The sequence below is a fragment of the Medicago sativa genome, chromosome 2, assembly GCF_051527215.1.
Source record: "Medicago sativa cultivar Bolivia chromosome 2, Bolivia_mono, whole genome shotgun sequence".
Classification (NCBI taxonomy): Eukaryota; Viridiplantae; Streptophyta; class Magnoliopsida; order Fabales; family Fabaceae; genus Medicago; species Medicago sativa.
In genome coordinates, this window is record NC_140750.1 from 38,236,794 (window position 1) to 38,254,732 (window position 17,939).

Sequence of the window (17,939 nt, forward strand, 5' to 3'; positions counted from 1 at the left end):
GAAAGTTGTGGAAGTTTGGTGAATTGATGAATTTTGTTGTGTTGATGTTTTAATCTCAAAACTTATGCATCTTTAAGTGTTTTGAAGTGTATATGACCTATAAACACCTTTGGGATTAAGTTTTGGGGTTTGGAAGGATCAAAATTTGGATTTTGGGGTGAAAAGGGTTGGAACCCGTAACATTTTTGAACTGTTCTGGTGTAGGACGCTTAAGCGTGCTGCACACGCTTAAGGGAGCTACCCAGCGAGCCGCCAGCGTGCTCCATGCGAGCAACCTCCAGAAGCTACTGGAAGTTGGACGCTTAAGCGTGCTGAAGACGCTTAAGCGTGCAGCTCCCAGTTCAGCCATTTTTGAATCTTCGCTTCGTGCACTTGGGGGCCAATCCGAGCTTTCTAAAATGTTTATTTTAACTTGTTTAACCTCTGTTTACACACTTAAACTTACTGGCACTTCATTTGAATCGAATTGGACTTGATTTTGTGAATTTCACTTAACTTTTGAAAAATGGTCCAAAACGTCAATTTTCCGGAAACTCGTTTTTCTCATGGAATTGAAGTAGGGTTAAGGTTGTGTATTGATTATATGATTTCTAAAAATGGATGTGATTGGTTTCATCAAGTCTTAGTTTGTTTTGCTTTGAAAATGGGATTTTCTTGAAAAGTGATAAAGTGGGACGAACTTTGTGAATTTCATGATTTCGTCGTGTTTAGCTGGTGAAACGCCAAGGTATACTCTACTGCACTTATATGTAGCCTAAAGGTATACTTAGTTGAGGCATTAGATCTTGTTTACTTGGTTTTGGTTCAATAGCTTCAATTATTTTGAAAATGGTAGTAAGATAGACGAACTTGGTTGAAAATGGTTCCTTTAAACCAACTACCTTATAAATCTTTCGTGAATGGTTTTACATGATTAATTGAGGATATGTGGATGATTGTTGAAGGTTGAATATGATATTTATCATGAATATGGAATTGTTATGATATTTTGTAGTTGATGTATGTTGATCCATGTTGATGACCCTTATTTGAATTGTGAATTGTTGAATGTGTGGGCATGAATACTTGATAATGCAATTGTTGTTGAGATAGTCAATGTAATTGGAGGTGTACTTTTACATTGTCGTTGATAGTTCTTATGTTGAAGTTGTGCATTATCGGGTCATTGTTATATGTCCATGCATCATATCATATAAGTCGTATGTTGAAATGTAAAAGGAGGTGTACTTTTACATAGTTGTTTGTAAGAGGAGGTGTACTCTTACATAGATGTGTGGTTGGCATCTGATGTTGTTGTGTGGTACCACATGCATATATGTGTCGAGTTTAGGCGCATTGCATATGAAAATGAGATCTTGTTGTGATATGTGAATGATGTCTGTTGGTGATAAGTGTTGATAAATTCTTGCTTGCGATACTTGGATTGATTGTATGAATGTATATGAAAATTTATTGTTCATGCAAACTATTGAAAGCTGAATTGACTCATTTATGTCAATTATTATTTATATTGATTATGATTGATGTAAAGCTAACCTCCAGTGGTTTTTGACCGCCTACCTGTCTGTATGGATGGGTAGATGTTGTGCAGGAGTAGTTCGCTTTTGGTGAGTGCTTGGATAGCGGGAGCTAATCTCCATTATCATTTTGGAGTTGTAGGTTTAGGCTCTGATTAGGTTGTCTATGTCTTTATGTTATTGTTGGATTTTGTTTTATTGTTGAGATTTGCCCACTTGTCGGGACTTGGAGGATTTTCATGATGATGTATTGTTGACCATGGCATGTTATGTTGGAGATATATGTTTTGTATCCGTTGCGACTGATGAGATATCTTTATATTATGCATGTTGTTTTGGATTTTTGTTAAGATGTAGCGTCTATTTATTGAATATTTGTTATATTCGCGTGTTTTATCGCTTTAATTGAAATAGGGCGTTACATATTCTCTAAGCCTCAGCAGGCTTGCACCTTGTTGCTAAGTTACCTACTTAGACTTTTACAACCCTTGCTCAAACTAACACTTTAGTACCCCGAAAGCTAGATGAGACTTTGTTTACAATTTGTGTGAAGGTTGGATTTTGAAAAACAAACAAAGTGGAATGGAAGAAGTTATCTTTAAAAGAGATAACAGAAAGAATTGATTTACACTATAAAGAAGATAGAAAGAGTCTTCAGTGATGATCAATTCAAATTGCAAGAGCTTCAAACACGTTTCAAATGTTTTCTTGTATGCTTTGCAATGGTGCAAGTAATGCTGAACCTTTGATCTCTATTTATAGAGTTTTTGGGCCCATATAGCCATTGCAGGATGTCCATTGGTGTTATGTCATGTGTCCTGGGTCCCACAAGCTTTTACTTGAAATTTTGGGTAAACATTCTGATCAAAGATGAACTTCAGAATGTTGTTGTGTTCTTGATGATCTTCATCTGGGTTCATCATGATATTCATCTGGGTTCATCATGTATGAATGAACACATGAATTTCTGGGTTTATCATATGCGTTTCATATGAATTTCTGGGCAATATCCAAGAGTAGTGGCTTTTCCACATACATCAGAAAGTTGCTTTCCCAGATTTGCCTAGGGACTAGTGCAGGAGAGATAAAGTGGATTATGCATCTTCATGCCCATGCTTTGAGGGATTGTGTGGTCCATGTACTGTACCAACTCCCATGCGTGTCTATCTCTGATTGAGCAGGACAGATTTGCTTTGCTTTTGCTTTTTGCTTTTTGCTTTTTAACCTACTGTACTGTTCATAACATAAGCATGTGCAAAGCTGAACATTCTGATGATCATCAGAATGTTCCTTTTGTTTCACTTAGGATAATTTGTAAGACTACCATTTGATGTAATCAAATCCTAATAGTGAAACAACAATGAAGAGCAGTGATTTTAACATCTAGGATGATATTCCCTTTTGGAATATTCCTAGTACTTCAATGTTCATAGTCTTAAATGAACATTGAGTATCCTTTTTGACATAATCCTTGTATATGCCTTTATTGCTTGATTGATCAATGCAAATGTACTTTCCTTGGCATTTATTCATGTCACGTGTGCCTTGCATGACCTTGATCAATGTTCTTGAGATTCTGGGCTTGTGTAAGAACAACCTCCTGATCTCTGCTTGAACATTCTGATCTCTGAGCAACATTCTGATCTAATTTTCTGACCTCGGTGTTAGATCATGAATTCAAATGTCCTTTGATTTCTTGATTATTGGTATGATTTAAACCTTGTTCCTGTCATAGTAAAACACTCAAGTGCACAAGTTAAATACCAAGGAATAAATCAAAGTCCATTAATTCTTTAATCATAATGGTCTATTATCTTTAAAATTAATTTAGGATTTTGCCTCAACAGGTTTGTTATAACATAATCATATTTAGCTTGATTTGTTATAACTTGAAAGTAACAAACATTTATATTATTAGTTTTAATTCAAATCAAAATTTCATAAAAAAAAACTACATTAATAATTTTAAAACGTTAGCGTAATAAAAAGAGGAGAAAGACAGGCACGTGAATGTCGTCTTTTCGCTAGTTTATAAGAAATTTTATAGGAGTATTTTATAGTATTTTTTTTAAAATGTAATTTTTAATGCGGGCCGGCCCTTTAGCCCGCGACCCGTGTCGGGCTGGGCTCGGGTAGTATATTTGAAGCCCATTTTCCAACCGGGCTCTTTGGCCCCACCCGATAAAGCCCGAAGCCCGTTAGGGCCGGCCCTAAACGGGCCAGGTAGTCCGTTTTGACAACTCTAACAGTCAACTTAGCAATATCACCCACATATACATTTTTTAACTAAGTTTGTTGAACATAGGATAATGATACATATATTTTATGACTTAACATTAGATGCACAATTTCACTAACATGAATGACCAATTTAAAATTAAAAAACTAATAAAACTTGTCCAATATAAACGTTAAACCTAAATAATAAAGATTGGTAGACACCACTAATGTGTACACCCCTTTGTACCACTCTCAAAAATTTCAGTTAACGAAATATATGTTCTATGTGACCACATTTTTCAGTTGCGTGACTACATTTAGAAGCTGAAAAATGTGGTCACACAACTAAAATGCGCGTGATCACTATTTTTCCACTTAGTTAATCAAATAAATTTTGGAAAAATAGTGGTCACTCAACTAAAAAAATATGGTCACATATACCATATATTTGATTAAGTGTAATTTTCCAGAGTGATACAAAAGATGTACTCCATCCGGTCACATTTTTAAGCAAAAAACAACTTTTTAGATACATTGAATAATTAATGTATCTAACCTATAAATGTGACTGGATACATTAATTATTCAATGTTCCTAAAAAGTTATTTTTTGCTTACATATGTGACCGGAGGGAGTACACGATAACGGTGTCTACCTATCATTTTCAAACCTAGAAATCGGACGATGCATTTGGCAAAAATAAAAGTAAAACGAAATAAAAAAGAAAGACAAAATTACACAATTAGTCCCTTAACTTAATTTTAGATAACATTTTCGTCCTTTATCTTTTTTTTTTTGTCACGATTTAGTCCTTTATGTTATAAAATGACAATATCTTATCATTTTTTTATGAGATTTTTTCAATGAAATTTGATTTTCTAAGCTTGTATGATGAAGATCTGTGTTTGTCTATGAGTTTGATGAATTTTTTTTTGGAGTTTTTGATTATTTTTTACATAAAAAGGGATAACTACGTTGTTATTTTATAACTACGTTGTTACCTAAAATTAAAAATTAAGTTAAGGGACCACTTGTGTAATTTGCCATAAAGAAATGTGGTTTGACTAGTCTAAAAATATTTTGTTTTGTTATTTGGAACTATTAGTCATTTCGCACACACTCCTCTAGTCGCAACTTGCATATATGTTTCAATGGGAACCGCCTTTCTTCTTCGACCCGACAATTCATCTTCCATCATCAGACCACACCGAAACCCTAACCCTAACCATACTTCCCGGAAAAAGCGAATTCCTAAGACCGTGAACCCTAGTTCGCCAGATCGAAACTGCACGGTTATGAAGCACCCCGGATCGAATCTAGTGATGGGTCAGGTGAAGATTCTGAAGAGAGGTGAGAAGCTGAGTCCCGATAACATGATGAAGAGTGAAGAATGTTACGATTTGGTTTTAGGATCAACGAATCGGCTTGGTCCTGATCCTGTTACGGTGATGAAGCAGGTTAGGGTTCAAGAAGGACTTTACGCTGGACTCACTGTTTTGTCTCCGCCGCCTAGTTCTGTGCCAGTTCCCAAGTTTCTTGTGATGGAAAAACCTTAGTGAATCATGATTCTGTTTATGAAAGAAAGAATGTTGATGATGATGGCAATTTCAGTGTGAGGGAAACAAAGAATGTTGAAGGCAAAAGAACAGAGCAAAGATTGTTGGGTTCTTCAAGATTTATTAGCTTTTGGTTTATGAAATAGAGAACGGGTTTTGGGTTTGTGTAGGTTGAGATAGGTTTCTTATATAAGAGTTTTCAAATTAGAATTAGAATGCTTAGGAGGGTTATGTTTAGATTTTCACTTCTAGTTTATTTAGAAAATTATAAAACGAGTAAATTTATTGTGTTGTGCTTTGATCATCACTTATAATACTGATGTATTTCTGATATTCAATGCAATAAACTTTCTCGTTTTGGTAGTGATACTGGATAATTTGCGTTTATTGTTTTTGTTTTGAATTCATAACCATTGAGGTATATATATGCATTTTATGTTTGTAAGATATAATTGTGAGTTTAATAGATTTACATTGTCGATGAAACTAGTTTTTACACACATCATCAAATATGAGCTCTATATTTTACTGGGTCATATCGCTGTCACTTTTAAGCTCTGTAGTATCAATACTTCTAATCGAAGGAGTGTCCGACACAACACCGACATTTTAAATTATGTCATTTTCTCAAATTATTATCGGTGTCGACATGCCAATATCTGTGTGTACTTGTGAGTACAGTCTAATAAACTAAGGTTTATTCTGTTTAGGTAATGGATTGAGAATGCTCTCAAGGTTAGTATTTATAGCCACCTTGGGCCGGTTTTTCCGATAACTTAGGCGCTAAGTCAGTTGGGTTTAGGATACGCATTCACAGGCTTCTAGCTGTTTCTAGAAGGTTTCTAGGCGGTTCATGCGAAAGGGGCGCTTAAGGCCTCTTTGGCCTATACGAAGGGCGGTTAGGCCCTTGCTAAGGGCGCCATGCTCTTTACCCGGGTTTTCCCGATCCACCATGTCATGTCCTATATGTGCTTCATAGCTTTTAAGATGAAGTTATAAGAATGGTGTGGTGCGGGGCGAGGAGTGCAACACTTCAATGTTGGTCATTGCCGGAATAATATTAGCAGGAATAACACATTTTGGTTGGTAAAAATGTCTCAATGATCTTTCTAAGGAATGATATTTTAGAGCTGGAAAGAAACATCATTTGGTTGGCTTATGAATGAGTCAACTCTTTCTAAGGATGGATATGTGAATCTCTCTTTTCTGGTCTAACGAGCAAAGAAGAGTTTTGTTTCTTATTATATGTTCTGTACTTGTTTTGTTTGTTGTAATTTTCTTAAGTGATCTTATCTCAATATTATCACAGGCAAGGAATTGGAGGTAATTAGATGCTTCAAATGTTTTGATAGTTTTAGAATTAATGTTGCTTAAGTGTCTCAGTGCCTTGCTGGAAATGGTAGTTGAAGTTAACATAAGTATATGCAAGCAAGCACCCTCAAAACCAATTTCATAAACCAGAAGGATAAAAAAGGTGCAGGTTGTTGGTTCTCTTTTTACCTTCCCTTTACTAATCTTTTCTGTTGCTGTAAAGCTGCAATTGAATATGTCAAAGAAGAGTGGAAGGAGAAAGAAGATGATGAAAAAACTAAGATAATAAAGACAGATACGAAGAAATAGCTATTTTATCCCATCTGTTTGTAGTAAGTAATTCCTTTCTGGCTATGATTGATAAAATATACAGTATCAATTTCAGTTGTGTTTGTCGATTCTTCGTTTATTAAATGTCCGTATTAGCCTTTGCCTTCCTTGTGTGATTAATGGCTATCAGAGTTAGAAAGGTAAGTTTTGTTAAGTTAGATTCCTACCAGAGTTAAAGCATACCTTTGCTTCTGCTTCGATATTGCTGAATGGATCATGTAATCCTTATATAATGTTTCATCATTATAAGATTTCACTGCAATTCAGCTGTTTTGCATAATATAAGCTAGGAGTTTAGACTTAGACAGAAAATAAAAGAAAACAGAGATGGGTAGATCACACGCAAGAAGGGCCGTTAAAAGTAGTCTTAGAGCGTTTTTGGTTGGGAATTTTACTCACAACGGTGTGTTTCTGCTAAATTCTCTGAATTGTATCTTGATAAATCGCAGTGGGATGCAAAAACGTGCATCCCGCATACAATTAAAGCCATTAGATTTGTTGTCGGCGGATGTGAAACGGAGCTTCGGCGTGGAGGAAATGAATTCGAAGTTGTTCGGTGTTGCTAGTAGAACGAAACTTGAGAGATGGGCAGATTGGTAGGAGAAGGGAGCTATGGAGTGTACATATGAGAAGGAGTAGCTCGTAGCCATGGAGTTTGTTGAGACTTCGATTTACAGTTCAATTCTAAAAAAACAAATAAAATAAAAATAAAAATTGAGCAACCTGTACCACCGGTTAATAGGTAAAGGAACAATAAAACTTGATGATATGACTAATTTATATTGTAGTGTGTTATAGGAGTGTGTTAGAACTTAGAAGGTGTGATTCTATCATTCTTTCATACTAGTATGTATGTATATATATATATATATATATATATATATATATATATATATATATATATATATATATATATATATATATATATATATATATATATATTATCAACTGGTTTCGTCACAAAAAGTAATCGAGAATTCAATATAACTAGTATCATGTGAGGCCCATAATATTTATCAATACAGTTGCTTATAAACAAATTTATTCCACCCTCTTCTGAAATTCTCAAGATCATTTATAATTTGAAAATACTTTTGAATCTTCAAGCTGTTCCACCCCAAGTTGCACTACAAACTCCGATTTTACCATAATCACTTGGCAAATTGTCGTAAGTTCAATTATATTGTAAAAAAGCAAAAACTTTGACACTTTTAGTATGCTCAAAAAAACATGCCACTCAACGAGCCCCTGCACAAGAAAATAGGTACATCAATCCAATGAAAATAGCTTCAGAAAATTTAAGACTAAAGGAAAAAAAAAAACTAATAATAGATTGAGGCTAGATGTTTCTAACCAAAACCCTGAGGCTTTCTTGGTTTCATTTCTGCAAAATTTTCAGATAAACAATTCAATGAGTGTACTATTTTGTCAGATAAACAATTCAATGAGTGTACTATTTTGTTTAGTTCAAATTTTAAATAAAAAATTTAAGATAAGAAGATCTATTACCTCGGTTTTCCTTCAAAGGAATCATTAATTTCATCGACAGTAGGCCTTTCAGGAAAGGTGGACAAAAGTACATACTTCTCTTTTCCCGGCGACTCTTCTACTCTTTTGTACAGCTCGTAACGGTATGGATAGGACATCCTACATCATAAAGCAGTGAAGTATAAACTTAGATCAATAGGATTTGTTTCAATTGACTAATGAAATTTTCCACCCTATGAGGTTCTCACGCGCCTTATTCAATTCGGATTTTAGAATCCGAACTGCTAAAAAGCCCATAAAACCTCTGAAAACACGTTGAAATATTTCGGATTTTAGAATCCCAATAGGGCGCGCGAGAAACTCATAGGGTTGGAAAAGTAATGACCATAGTTTAATGACAGAAATATATGTTACCATCTTACCTGAGAGCTCCCATTATGGGATACTGGGTTCCTGCATAATAGAGAAGCCGAAACAAGTAGCAACTTTCAAATGATGCTGAATACTCGAGTCTTTTGTCTCGCCCCATTGTCTAGTGATTAAGAAGACAAAGTTATAACCTTATTTTTCTCTCGAATAAATTGTTATCTTCAACTTGCTGGTTTAGTACTCACTTGCATAATACCACTAGAAGCAGGTAAATCCTGGATTCATAGAAATGTATTAGTTTTGTATATTACATTGGAAAATGACTGATATAAATGTGAATGAACTGTTCAAAAAGGGGTTACAAGTTGTAATATCCCTGGGAAAACCATGCAAACAAAGATATTCTATGCATATGTGACATCTAACTGCCAGTGTACATTCGATAAACTGGTTGTATGACTACCATGTTACAATATAATTAGGTCAACCATGCAGATCATGATGCCTGCTCAGTCCTCGGTTATGAGTACATCAGTTTTGGATTATCAATATGTATCTATGTTATGACAAATCTGAAAAACTTGTAAATCGTACAACTATTTCATGAAATAAACATGAACTACAGTATAGGAAACTAGGAAAGGAACCTTAAGCTTAGCATTGATTAGGATAACTGGTCTGTGTTCGGCAGCAGTGGTCATTGCCTTTAAATCCTGTATATCCAACCTCAGAAAATATTAAGATATGTGAAGAAAACAATAGCAGCTTGGAAGAGTTGTGATAAAATACATCAAAATCCATCAAGCTAAATAGAAGGTTCAGAGGATGATATATCTCTAAAATGCGTCGAACTTCCACTCTATCCCCTTACATCAATAATACAATTCCCTACAGCATTTTGAGGAGCCACCAAGAAATACATGTCATCTTGCTCTTCAACCTCCGCTGCACCTGAGATTAGAAATTCACAAGTTAATTCTATGCCGATATCAAAACAAACCATAAGGAAAATATATCAGTATGGCAATAAATCAGAAGCCCGTATAGATACTCACAATAAGATGTTCGGAAGTAAACAACACAATCAATTAGTATGAAACATATAAATGTTTCAATTCTTTTTTCTATTTATAGGAGGACATATATATATATATATATATATATATATATATATATATATATATTAGGGCAGAAATTAATTATTTTTAATATGTTCATAGAACAAGCATTTAACATAGCAAATATAAAATGTTTCAACCCATATAAGTAAAATGTTAATTGTCTTGAAGCAGCTACGTAGAAGTGGATGACCAAGAAAATAGATGGATAAAATAAAAGGTTAGACATTAAGGTAAAATCAAGAAAACGAAAATCTAAATGCGTCCAACTCCAACCAGTTAAAATACAAAAGCGGCATTAAATCAAAAACCGCAACAGCAGAACCATAAAGGTTTCAGCTCATTGATATACCTATGGAACCAATGTTGATGAAGGTTCCTTTTGCACCATAATCACCCCAATCCATGAATTCTAAAATCTTTCGACTTCCAGCAAGCTGTAATGGCATTCCAGCAAGAGCACCTTCTCCCATTGACCCCTGTACACAAACCTGCAGGACAAAGTTGATTTCAAACAAAAAGAACTATGCTAACGTTTACAGATAAAGTAGTGCCATTTAATCTCTACATAAAGAAAGTGTTGTATGTTAGAACAAAAGGAGTAAGGAAGATACCTTTACACATTTTCCATCATTGGCAAATGAAAGTGCAAGAGATCGAATAAGTTCCAACAGTGTACCAATTCGATAAACATCCTGTATACAAAAATATATGGTTATATCAAGACATTAAGAGAAAATCAAAGGTACAAAAAAAATGTCCGTACCATTTCTGGATTCAGTTCAGGAATGTTGATGTCAACCTATTATATTTGGAATGAAAACAGAAGAAGATATCATCAGAGTAGGCCTCAGGGGCATTAAAAACAAGACAAGTCCAGGAAACTGTGAAACCTATTTTTTCCATCTGACCATCCTAAACTTCATTCACCTCAGTTATAAGTTATAGTTTTACTCTCTAAAACATAGAAAGAATGTTCTGTAAGCAAAATGAATGTTGATTCTTACTAATTTTTACATTTTACATTTAGAAGTAGAATACTCTTCTTACGAAAGGAGTAGGAATATATGTAGCACCGACACTTCACATCGAAACTTGTCGGTGTCGGACACTAACACGGAATCGACAATATGGTTATTTTCAAATATTTAATTTTCTGAAAGTAATACTGGTGTTGACGTGTCAACATGTCTGATGTCAGTGTTCTATAGGTTGGAATGTTATGATCAAACGTCTCGCTCAAATCTAGAGTCACCCAAATAACAGGAAGAATGGCAATGTTGTACAGACTACAATTACATACAGTTCTGGAGTTATGTTATTCTTATACCTTTAACCTAGTTTTTCCATCATTGATGGCCCTCTGTGTAGCTAGTAGCACATCATCATAGAAATATTTCCTCATTTCTCGAGAATGGGGAATGTTATTTAGTCTAGTAGGTATTCCTCTCCATTTATCCTGTAACAAGCTAAAGCAAAATAAGAAGCGATATACAAAGGAAGCTTTTCTAGCACATAAAGGAGGAAAAATATTCAAAATAAAGAAATCAATGCCTTTTACAAAGTACTACCATCTACCTGGATCAAAGATGCTTGCCCCTTTTTCATACCAGGAATCGGTTTTTCTGAATAAATAGCAGTTAGTAAATAATCTTCAAAATTTATCAATTTTTCTTACTTATTGCATATCAATCCCCACCATGTCAATTAAGACCAATAAATGTAAGTAGAGTTTCAATCAAAAAGTTATGAGTACCCTCATATCATAACAAAACCGAATAGCAGAAAGATGTAATTACATACAGATATTAATCAAACTAGTTTATAAAATACTATGTCAATTGTTAAACTCTGGAAAGCAGCTCTACATAATAAGCTCATGAACAATATCAGTTCATAATATAGATTTGTGATTCCCTACAAATATATCATGGCTGGAGATTGAAAAATAGGCTTTTGAAAATTCATACCTCCAGATTTCACTATTTTCACTCTATTTTGTTGCAATTGAGATAATAAAGATTCAATATCTTTGAAAACTTCTTCTTTTGGACGGCTTCCATCAATCTGTAAATATGCCAAATAAATTAACAGTGGCAATGTCCCATCGGTTGACATTAATGACATGACACAGAAAAGAGAATAATCTTTAGTAACCTTATTTGTTATGTTTGAGTAAGAGGAAGATACTGATTCTGCATTTTGCTTATAGATATTTAGGCGTGACATAACCTGAAAATGATTAAATAAGTACACATAAGTCACTTCAGAGCAACATCAGATTCATTTACTTAATGACTACCTTTATGCTTCATAACTATGCATTGCAGAAATGGAGCTCAGAACATGCCCAAATGAGACACAAAATATAGACAGAAAGAGAGGTTCATGTCATGACATTGCGGGCTTGCGAAGACATTTAAAGTCTATTTTAAAACTACATGTACCATTCCTTTAGACCCTTAATGCTATTACTGAGAAGGAAATCTAATTAAGATAAGACATGCGTCCTCAGTTTGATTACAAATGCGACCACTCATATTTTTACATTCTCAAAAATACTGTGGACAAAATTGCCATGCAACAAACTGAAAAAGTTATTCATGGAAACAAGTATTTAAGAGATCTTTTCATGTTGAGACCATCCTTTTCTTATTGCAATGATGAAACATATCCGACACATTTTCAGATGATACAGCCCAGTGTTATATCCACGAAGGTAGCGAAAAAAGAAAAGAAAACGAGGAGTATAGTATCTCATACTTTTTCTTCAGTGTCATCAGGACGAGTTACTAGCCTTGCTTTGATTTCTTCTGTCTCCGGCGGAAAAAATTTCTCATGATAGATCTTGCCAGTTACTGGATCTAACCTTCTACCAACGCATCTGTCGATCAGAATTTCATCATGAACCTGAATATTAGAAAATTTTAGTAACTTGGCAAAGAAGATGAAACTATTTTTTTCTGATTGACACTTATAAAGCGCATACATTACTCAATGGAATGCACTTAAATTACATATGTTACTTCAATATCTCAATATCAGCAGAAGTCTTTATGTGCACTATCAATAATAAATAGTTTAGTAGTTTGTTGTATATAAGTTATGATATCTCTTAACCCACTTGGGTTGGCCTGGTGGTATTGACTTGGGACCCGGGAGTGTGCTCTTCCTCAAGGTCTCAGGTTCGATTCTCCGTGGTGCCAATTTGGGCGGGTTAATTTCGCTTCTTCAAAAAAAAGTTATGATATCTCTTTAAGACTGTAATCATTTTACAAACTTGTTTTCGTTAAATTAAGTGAACTAGGCCACATTTGTAAGAACAGACTGAAACTTTGAGTAAAAGAAATAAGCCAATATTTGATGAACTTTTGTGCTTTAAGAAAATTGGAAATTTAGCATAAGATGTTTTGGAGATAAATGAAAAAACAGTTTGTTTCAATTACTTAGTTATGTTTGCAAAGAGTTAATGGAAACCAACATCCGAAAAAAGATACTTCAACAGTATGCAGTTACTAAACATTTAACATACATCTAATACGATATACACATCAGGTCGTATCTGCATTTTCTCTAGACTTTCAGCTTGGGATAAACTACGAGGGTAACCGTCAAGAAGCCACCCTTTTTGCTTAACATCTTCGCAAGACAACCGTGCTGCCACCATCTACAAATGAAAAAGAAAAAGAAAACAAACGGAGGCATGGCTTTCAGCATATGAAAATGGATGAAGCACAGAACTGCAAATAAAAATGTGCAATTCTTGACAGTACAGCTGTCACAATTTCATCAGGAACCAAGCGACCAGCATTCATGAACTCTTTTGCTTTCTTTCCTATTTCTGTTCCAGCTGCTACTTCTGCTCTTAGCAAGTCCCCAGTTGATATGTGCACTAATCCATACTGCAGAAACAGACACAACGCATATGATCATGGCTCCGGCCATTATTTCTATGAATGCACATTACAAGCTATCACTTTTATCAATAACATTAACAGATAACGAGACTGTAAAAAGATACAATCCTTCCGTCTCATAATATCTATCACTGTTGTAATTTTGATTTATCTCAAATTATTTGTTACTTTAGAATATATGAGAAAATAAAACATTACTTATAAATTATAATCCTTTTATTCTATTTAACGACAACGCTAACCAAAAATAGTTATTTTACAATGCGAATCAGTAATATTAATAAATTTCTTATTGTGTACACATTAGCTTAAATGAAAAATAATGACACAAAGGGAGCGTGCAGCTAGACATATAGAAAATAAAGCAGAACAAAATAAACACTCCTGCATTTTTCTCCGTTCAAGGTGATGTACAGGTCATAGAAGAATCACTGGTCATACTTATTTCTGTCGTGAAATAACCGTTTGTTACTCAAAATGTCCTAATTAATGAACAACTTATATTTAAACTATACAGTTTACTCATCTTTAGAAGAATATAAAACATTGCTAAAAAAAAAAAGAAGAATATAAAACATTGCATTTGGTAGTGATTGAATTTATTACAAACTACAGCATAATTAAAAACATAATTAATATATTTTTGGTATTAAAAAATGAGAATTAATTTCTGACAAACCAATGCACCTTCTCGAATGAAATATAAGCAAAAACTAACTCGCGTTTCTTAGAAAGAAAGAGCTCTATAGGTCAGAATCTGGGTTATTTGTGGCACTGGCAGAGTATTTGTATGGCTGGAACTCTTCTAAAGGAATGGTAGTGATGGATAATTGGGTATGGAAACACATAGGTTTGTGGAATGAGCGCTGACTGAAAAATGGGGAGAGACAAGTCCCTACCTCCATGGCCACAGCTTATTCTAAACGCCAGAAGGTAGCCGATTTAACCAACACGGCTGGTACAGGTTGGAACATGCAGTTGACAGCTGAGTTTTTAGATCAAAACCAAGTTTTGGCTGTTGGCTGTACACGCTTGTTTTTGGAAATTCGTGAAGGCAGGTGAATAAGGAAGGCTACTAGACAAGATTAGTTTTCTGTCTAAACAGCCTCTCATATTGGTATCAGTTCCATGATTGATATTGAACCCATACAAGAAGGGAAATGGTCTGAAATTTAGAAGATGCAAGTACTATACCGAGTTGAAAACTTCTTATGAAGAGCTTGTAGAGATGTTCTTCCTACCAAAAGGCAAACACTACCAAAGCAAGAATCTTAGAAAGCAGTAGTGCATTGCTCTAATATGTGTGAGGTTTGCAGGCAAATGAGGCTTGTGGTCCATCACACAAAATGTTCTAACCCAGTATTAGAACCAGTAATTCAAAAACCAATTGTGGTTGCCACATATGTTTAGGCCTTCCACTTACACCAGTTGTGACTTGGGTTCTAGTCCGAAATTCTGTAATTGGTAGGTTATACGTCAAATCCTCAACGAGGTTGGTGGTTCTCTCTGACCTTACATGAGAGTGTGCGAATTACTTGTGTTATTCACAAATAAATGGTTGAGCTCTGCCAATCGGGCAAGAACTAAACCAGAGCACAAAATAAGGAATTCCAGAGGCCTTTTCTCTCCCACACTATGTGACGTACAACAAAACTGTTTTCTCACTACCATTGACTCCTATACATCTTTAACTTAACATTTGTTTCCGATGAATGAATTAACGCGGAGTCTTTAAATACTCATTTTATAAGTGAGGGCAGACCTCGGCTCATTGTACCGAGTATTTCAAGTAAAAAACAAGAGGGAGGGACTAATTAACAAACCTTATTAACAATTAATTCACATTGAGTTCCCTTGCCAGATGCAGGTGCACCTGATATCATCACCTTCAATGGCTCGCTTGTGGAGCAATTTATCACCTTTCTTGTTGCCTTACCAAAAAGAATAAAAAAAAAAAAAAAACACCATTAACTAGTAAACAAAAATCAAAATTCAATTAAATGACATAAATTCATTAATGAACCTTGGGTCTTAATGGCAAATTGGCATGTCTGCTGAAGTTGGTTAAGTGAAGATATTGAGTGTTAAAGTTGTGGTGTTGGAGAAGTAAACATGGTTGATGAGAAGAAGAAGAAGAAGACGAAGAAGAAGAAGACGACAGAAGAGAACGAGGAAGAAGAGTTGTTGAGTGGACGTAGGAGGAAGAGGGTGTGGTGTGCAACATTGTTGCTACGGGAGAATGAGCCACACAGACTCACTTTGTTCTCAACTGATTTTCAGTGGTTCTTAGTCATTCATTCCCACATTAAAGCCAAGCAACCAAGGCCACTACTTCTTACACTAAAAACCAAATAAAAAAATTCTTATTAAAAAGTTTAAGTGAGTTGGATTTGGATCAGAGCCGACTTGAAAACTCAGAGACATGGATTTATGACCCATCAAAAAGATCATTAAATTGGCGTCCAAGTTGAATTCACATTTTTTTTTAATAAAATATGGTTCAACTTACCAATTATTCAACATTCATGTATTCGTATTTTTTTATTTTATATTAAATTTTTATTTTTATAAAATTTGAACCTTATTTTCTATTCTTAATCCAAGTTTACATACATATTTAAAGAAATTCGATCAAGATAGTAGACTCTATTGGATTTCGCCCCCCTTTTCTATATAAAAAAAAATACAGTAGACTATATTGAGGAAAAATTGTAATTATAATTAATTGATAATAATCATTCACAAGTCATTACAGATTCAATTTTTTTATTTTTCTAGAAAAACCATATGCATGCGGATTTCTTTAATCAAATTTTGGGTGGGTTTTACCTTTAAAAAAATAGATTTTGTTTTGCCAACATTTGCAAAAATATAAATAAATAAATAAATATATTTTGTTTTAAAAAATCTAGACATTTTTTTATTGAGATTAAACAAAATTGATGCTATTTCTATTTCTTTATTATCATCAAAATTGTTTTTTTTTTACAAAAATATATGTTGTTTAACTTGTTCATGAGCCTTAAAAAAAAAAAAAACTTGTTCATGTGTTTGAAAAAAAAAATAGATTTTGGGAAAGCTAATCCTAATAGCTTTTCATTTTAGAGTCAAAAATGGATTTTTTTTATAATAATAAAAAAACATTTAAAAATGACAAAAGTGATTTTTTCTCAAAAAAATAAAAAACCTTAATCAAACGGGCTCTCTTTTTGGACAAAGTTTTGTTTCGTGTTAATTTTAGGCAAAAATTAGAGTGCAAAAATGTTTTTTTTTAAAAGCTAAAATGGAATTTTATTAAACATACCTCTTGACTTTTCCCGCGCTGAAGAGAAGTAAAGAGAAAATTCAAGTTACATCAGAAACAGATAAGGGACACTTGAATGAAAATAAAAAGAATTATTACAAGAAATTTAAAGGATTGACCCACCATAACACATTATAAATAGTAGTAAAAAGCAAGATTTTAATAAAGATGACATTTAAACTATGTTGGTCGGCTCTGGCTACGGTATGCATGCTGCATAGGTTATGTAATGTGCATGACCTTAACCTTTTTTTTTTTGTTGCAAAATGAATTTGATCTATTGGATATACTTTTAATCTATTGAATGGTTGTGATATCTTTGAATCATGACCTGCTAGCATTTATTATTTGAACATATATATATATATATATATATATAACCAAAAGATAGTAGCTAGCAAAGAGCTAGACTACCAAAATGAATTGAAGCAAACAAAATGAAAAGAAGTACAAGAAAGGAGGGGGACAAGAACCAAAACCTCCTTGAAAGTTAACAAACCTATAATTAGTTATCCCTAATTTGTTCGTTACACAAGGTTCTCTAATACATTCAGGAACAAATAACCAATTTGTGATATTAGAAGCATTTAAACCTATATTAGCCAAAGCATCAACACAAGTGTTACCCGCTCTAAAAACATGGGTAGCTAGGAAATTCATGGATATGGTGATGATTAAGCAATTCTCCCATCTGTTTCTTAGATTCCAAGGCACTATGAAATGGTTTTATATAGCAATTATAACCAGTGCAGAATCACATTCAAGCCACAAATTATTCCATTGATACTGTTTGGCAAGCTCTATTGCTC

At 34.0% G+C, this 17,939-nt stretch overlaps 2 protein-coding genes across 2 annotated transcripts; one reads left to right on the forward strand and one right to left on the reverse strand.

Moving 5' to 3' along the window:
• Window positions 1-4,843: 4,843 nt before the first annotated feature.
• On the forward strand, window positions 4,844-5,680 carry LOC146946725 (uncharacterized). The gene has a single exon (XM_085744651.1). The coding sequence runs from the start codon at window positions 4,889-4,891 to the stop codon at window positions 5,291-5,293; it is 405 nt and encodes a 134-aa protein (XP_085600777.1). The 5' UTR covers window positions 4,844-4,888; the 3' UTR covers window positions 5,294-5,680.
• A 2,195-nt stretch (window positions 5,681-7,875) lies between these two features.
• Window positions 7,876-16,075, reverse strand: LOC146946726 (adenylate kinase family protein). Its single transcript, XM_085744652.1, has 19 exons — window positions 15,850-16,075; window positions 15,650-15,757; window positions 13,683-13,811; window positions 13,442-13,576; window positions 12,673-12,819; window positions 12,067-12,141; window positions 11,880-11,976; window positions 11,488-11,534; window positions 11,240-11,368; window positions 10,676-10,711; window positions 10,524-10,604; window positions 10,262-10,400; window positions 9,663-9,742; window positions 9,439-9,504; window positions 9,037-9,066; window positions 8,845-8,954; window positions 8,444-8,581; window positions 8,289-8,318; window positions 7,876-8,182 (listed from the first exon to the last, which is right to left on the reverse strand). The coding sequence occupies exons 1-19, from the start codon at window positions 16,048-16,050 to the stop codon at window positions 8,155-8,157; spliced, it is 1,806 nt and encodes a 601-aa protein (XP_085600778.1). The 5' UTR covers window positions 16,051-16,075; the 3' UTR covers window positions 7,876-8,154.
• Between the last annotated feature and the right edge of the window lie 1,864 nt (window positions 16,076-17,939).

What these genes read in the sequence shown, in the direction of transcription:
- LOC146946725 (XM_085744651.1), top strand. Translation starts at nt 4,889, where the DNA reads ATGGGAACCGCCTTTCTTCTTCGACCCGACAATTCATCTTCCATCATC.
- LOC146946726 (XM_085744652.1), bottom strand. Translation starts at nt 16,050, where the DNA reads ATGTTGCACACCACACCCTCTTCCTCCTACGTCCACTCAACAACTCTT. An exon ending in CTGATGAAATTGTGACAGCT is followed by an intron (nt 13,577 to 13,682) that starts GTACTGTCAAGA and finishes TTTCATTTGTAG; the next exon opens with ATGGTGGCAGCACGGTTGTC. An exon ending in GGCAAGCATCTTTGATCCAG is followed by an intron (nt 11,369 to 11,487) that starts GTAGATGGTAGT and finishes AGCTTGTTACAG; the next exon opens with GATAAATGGAGAGGAATACC.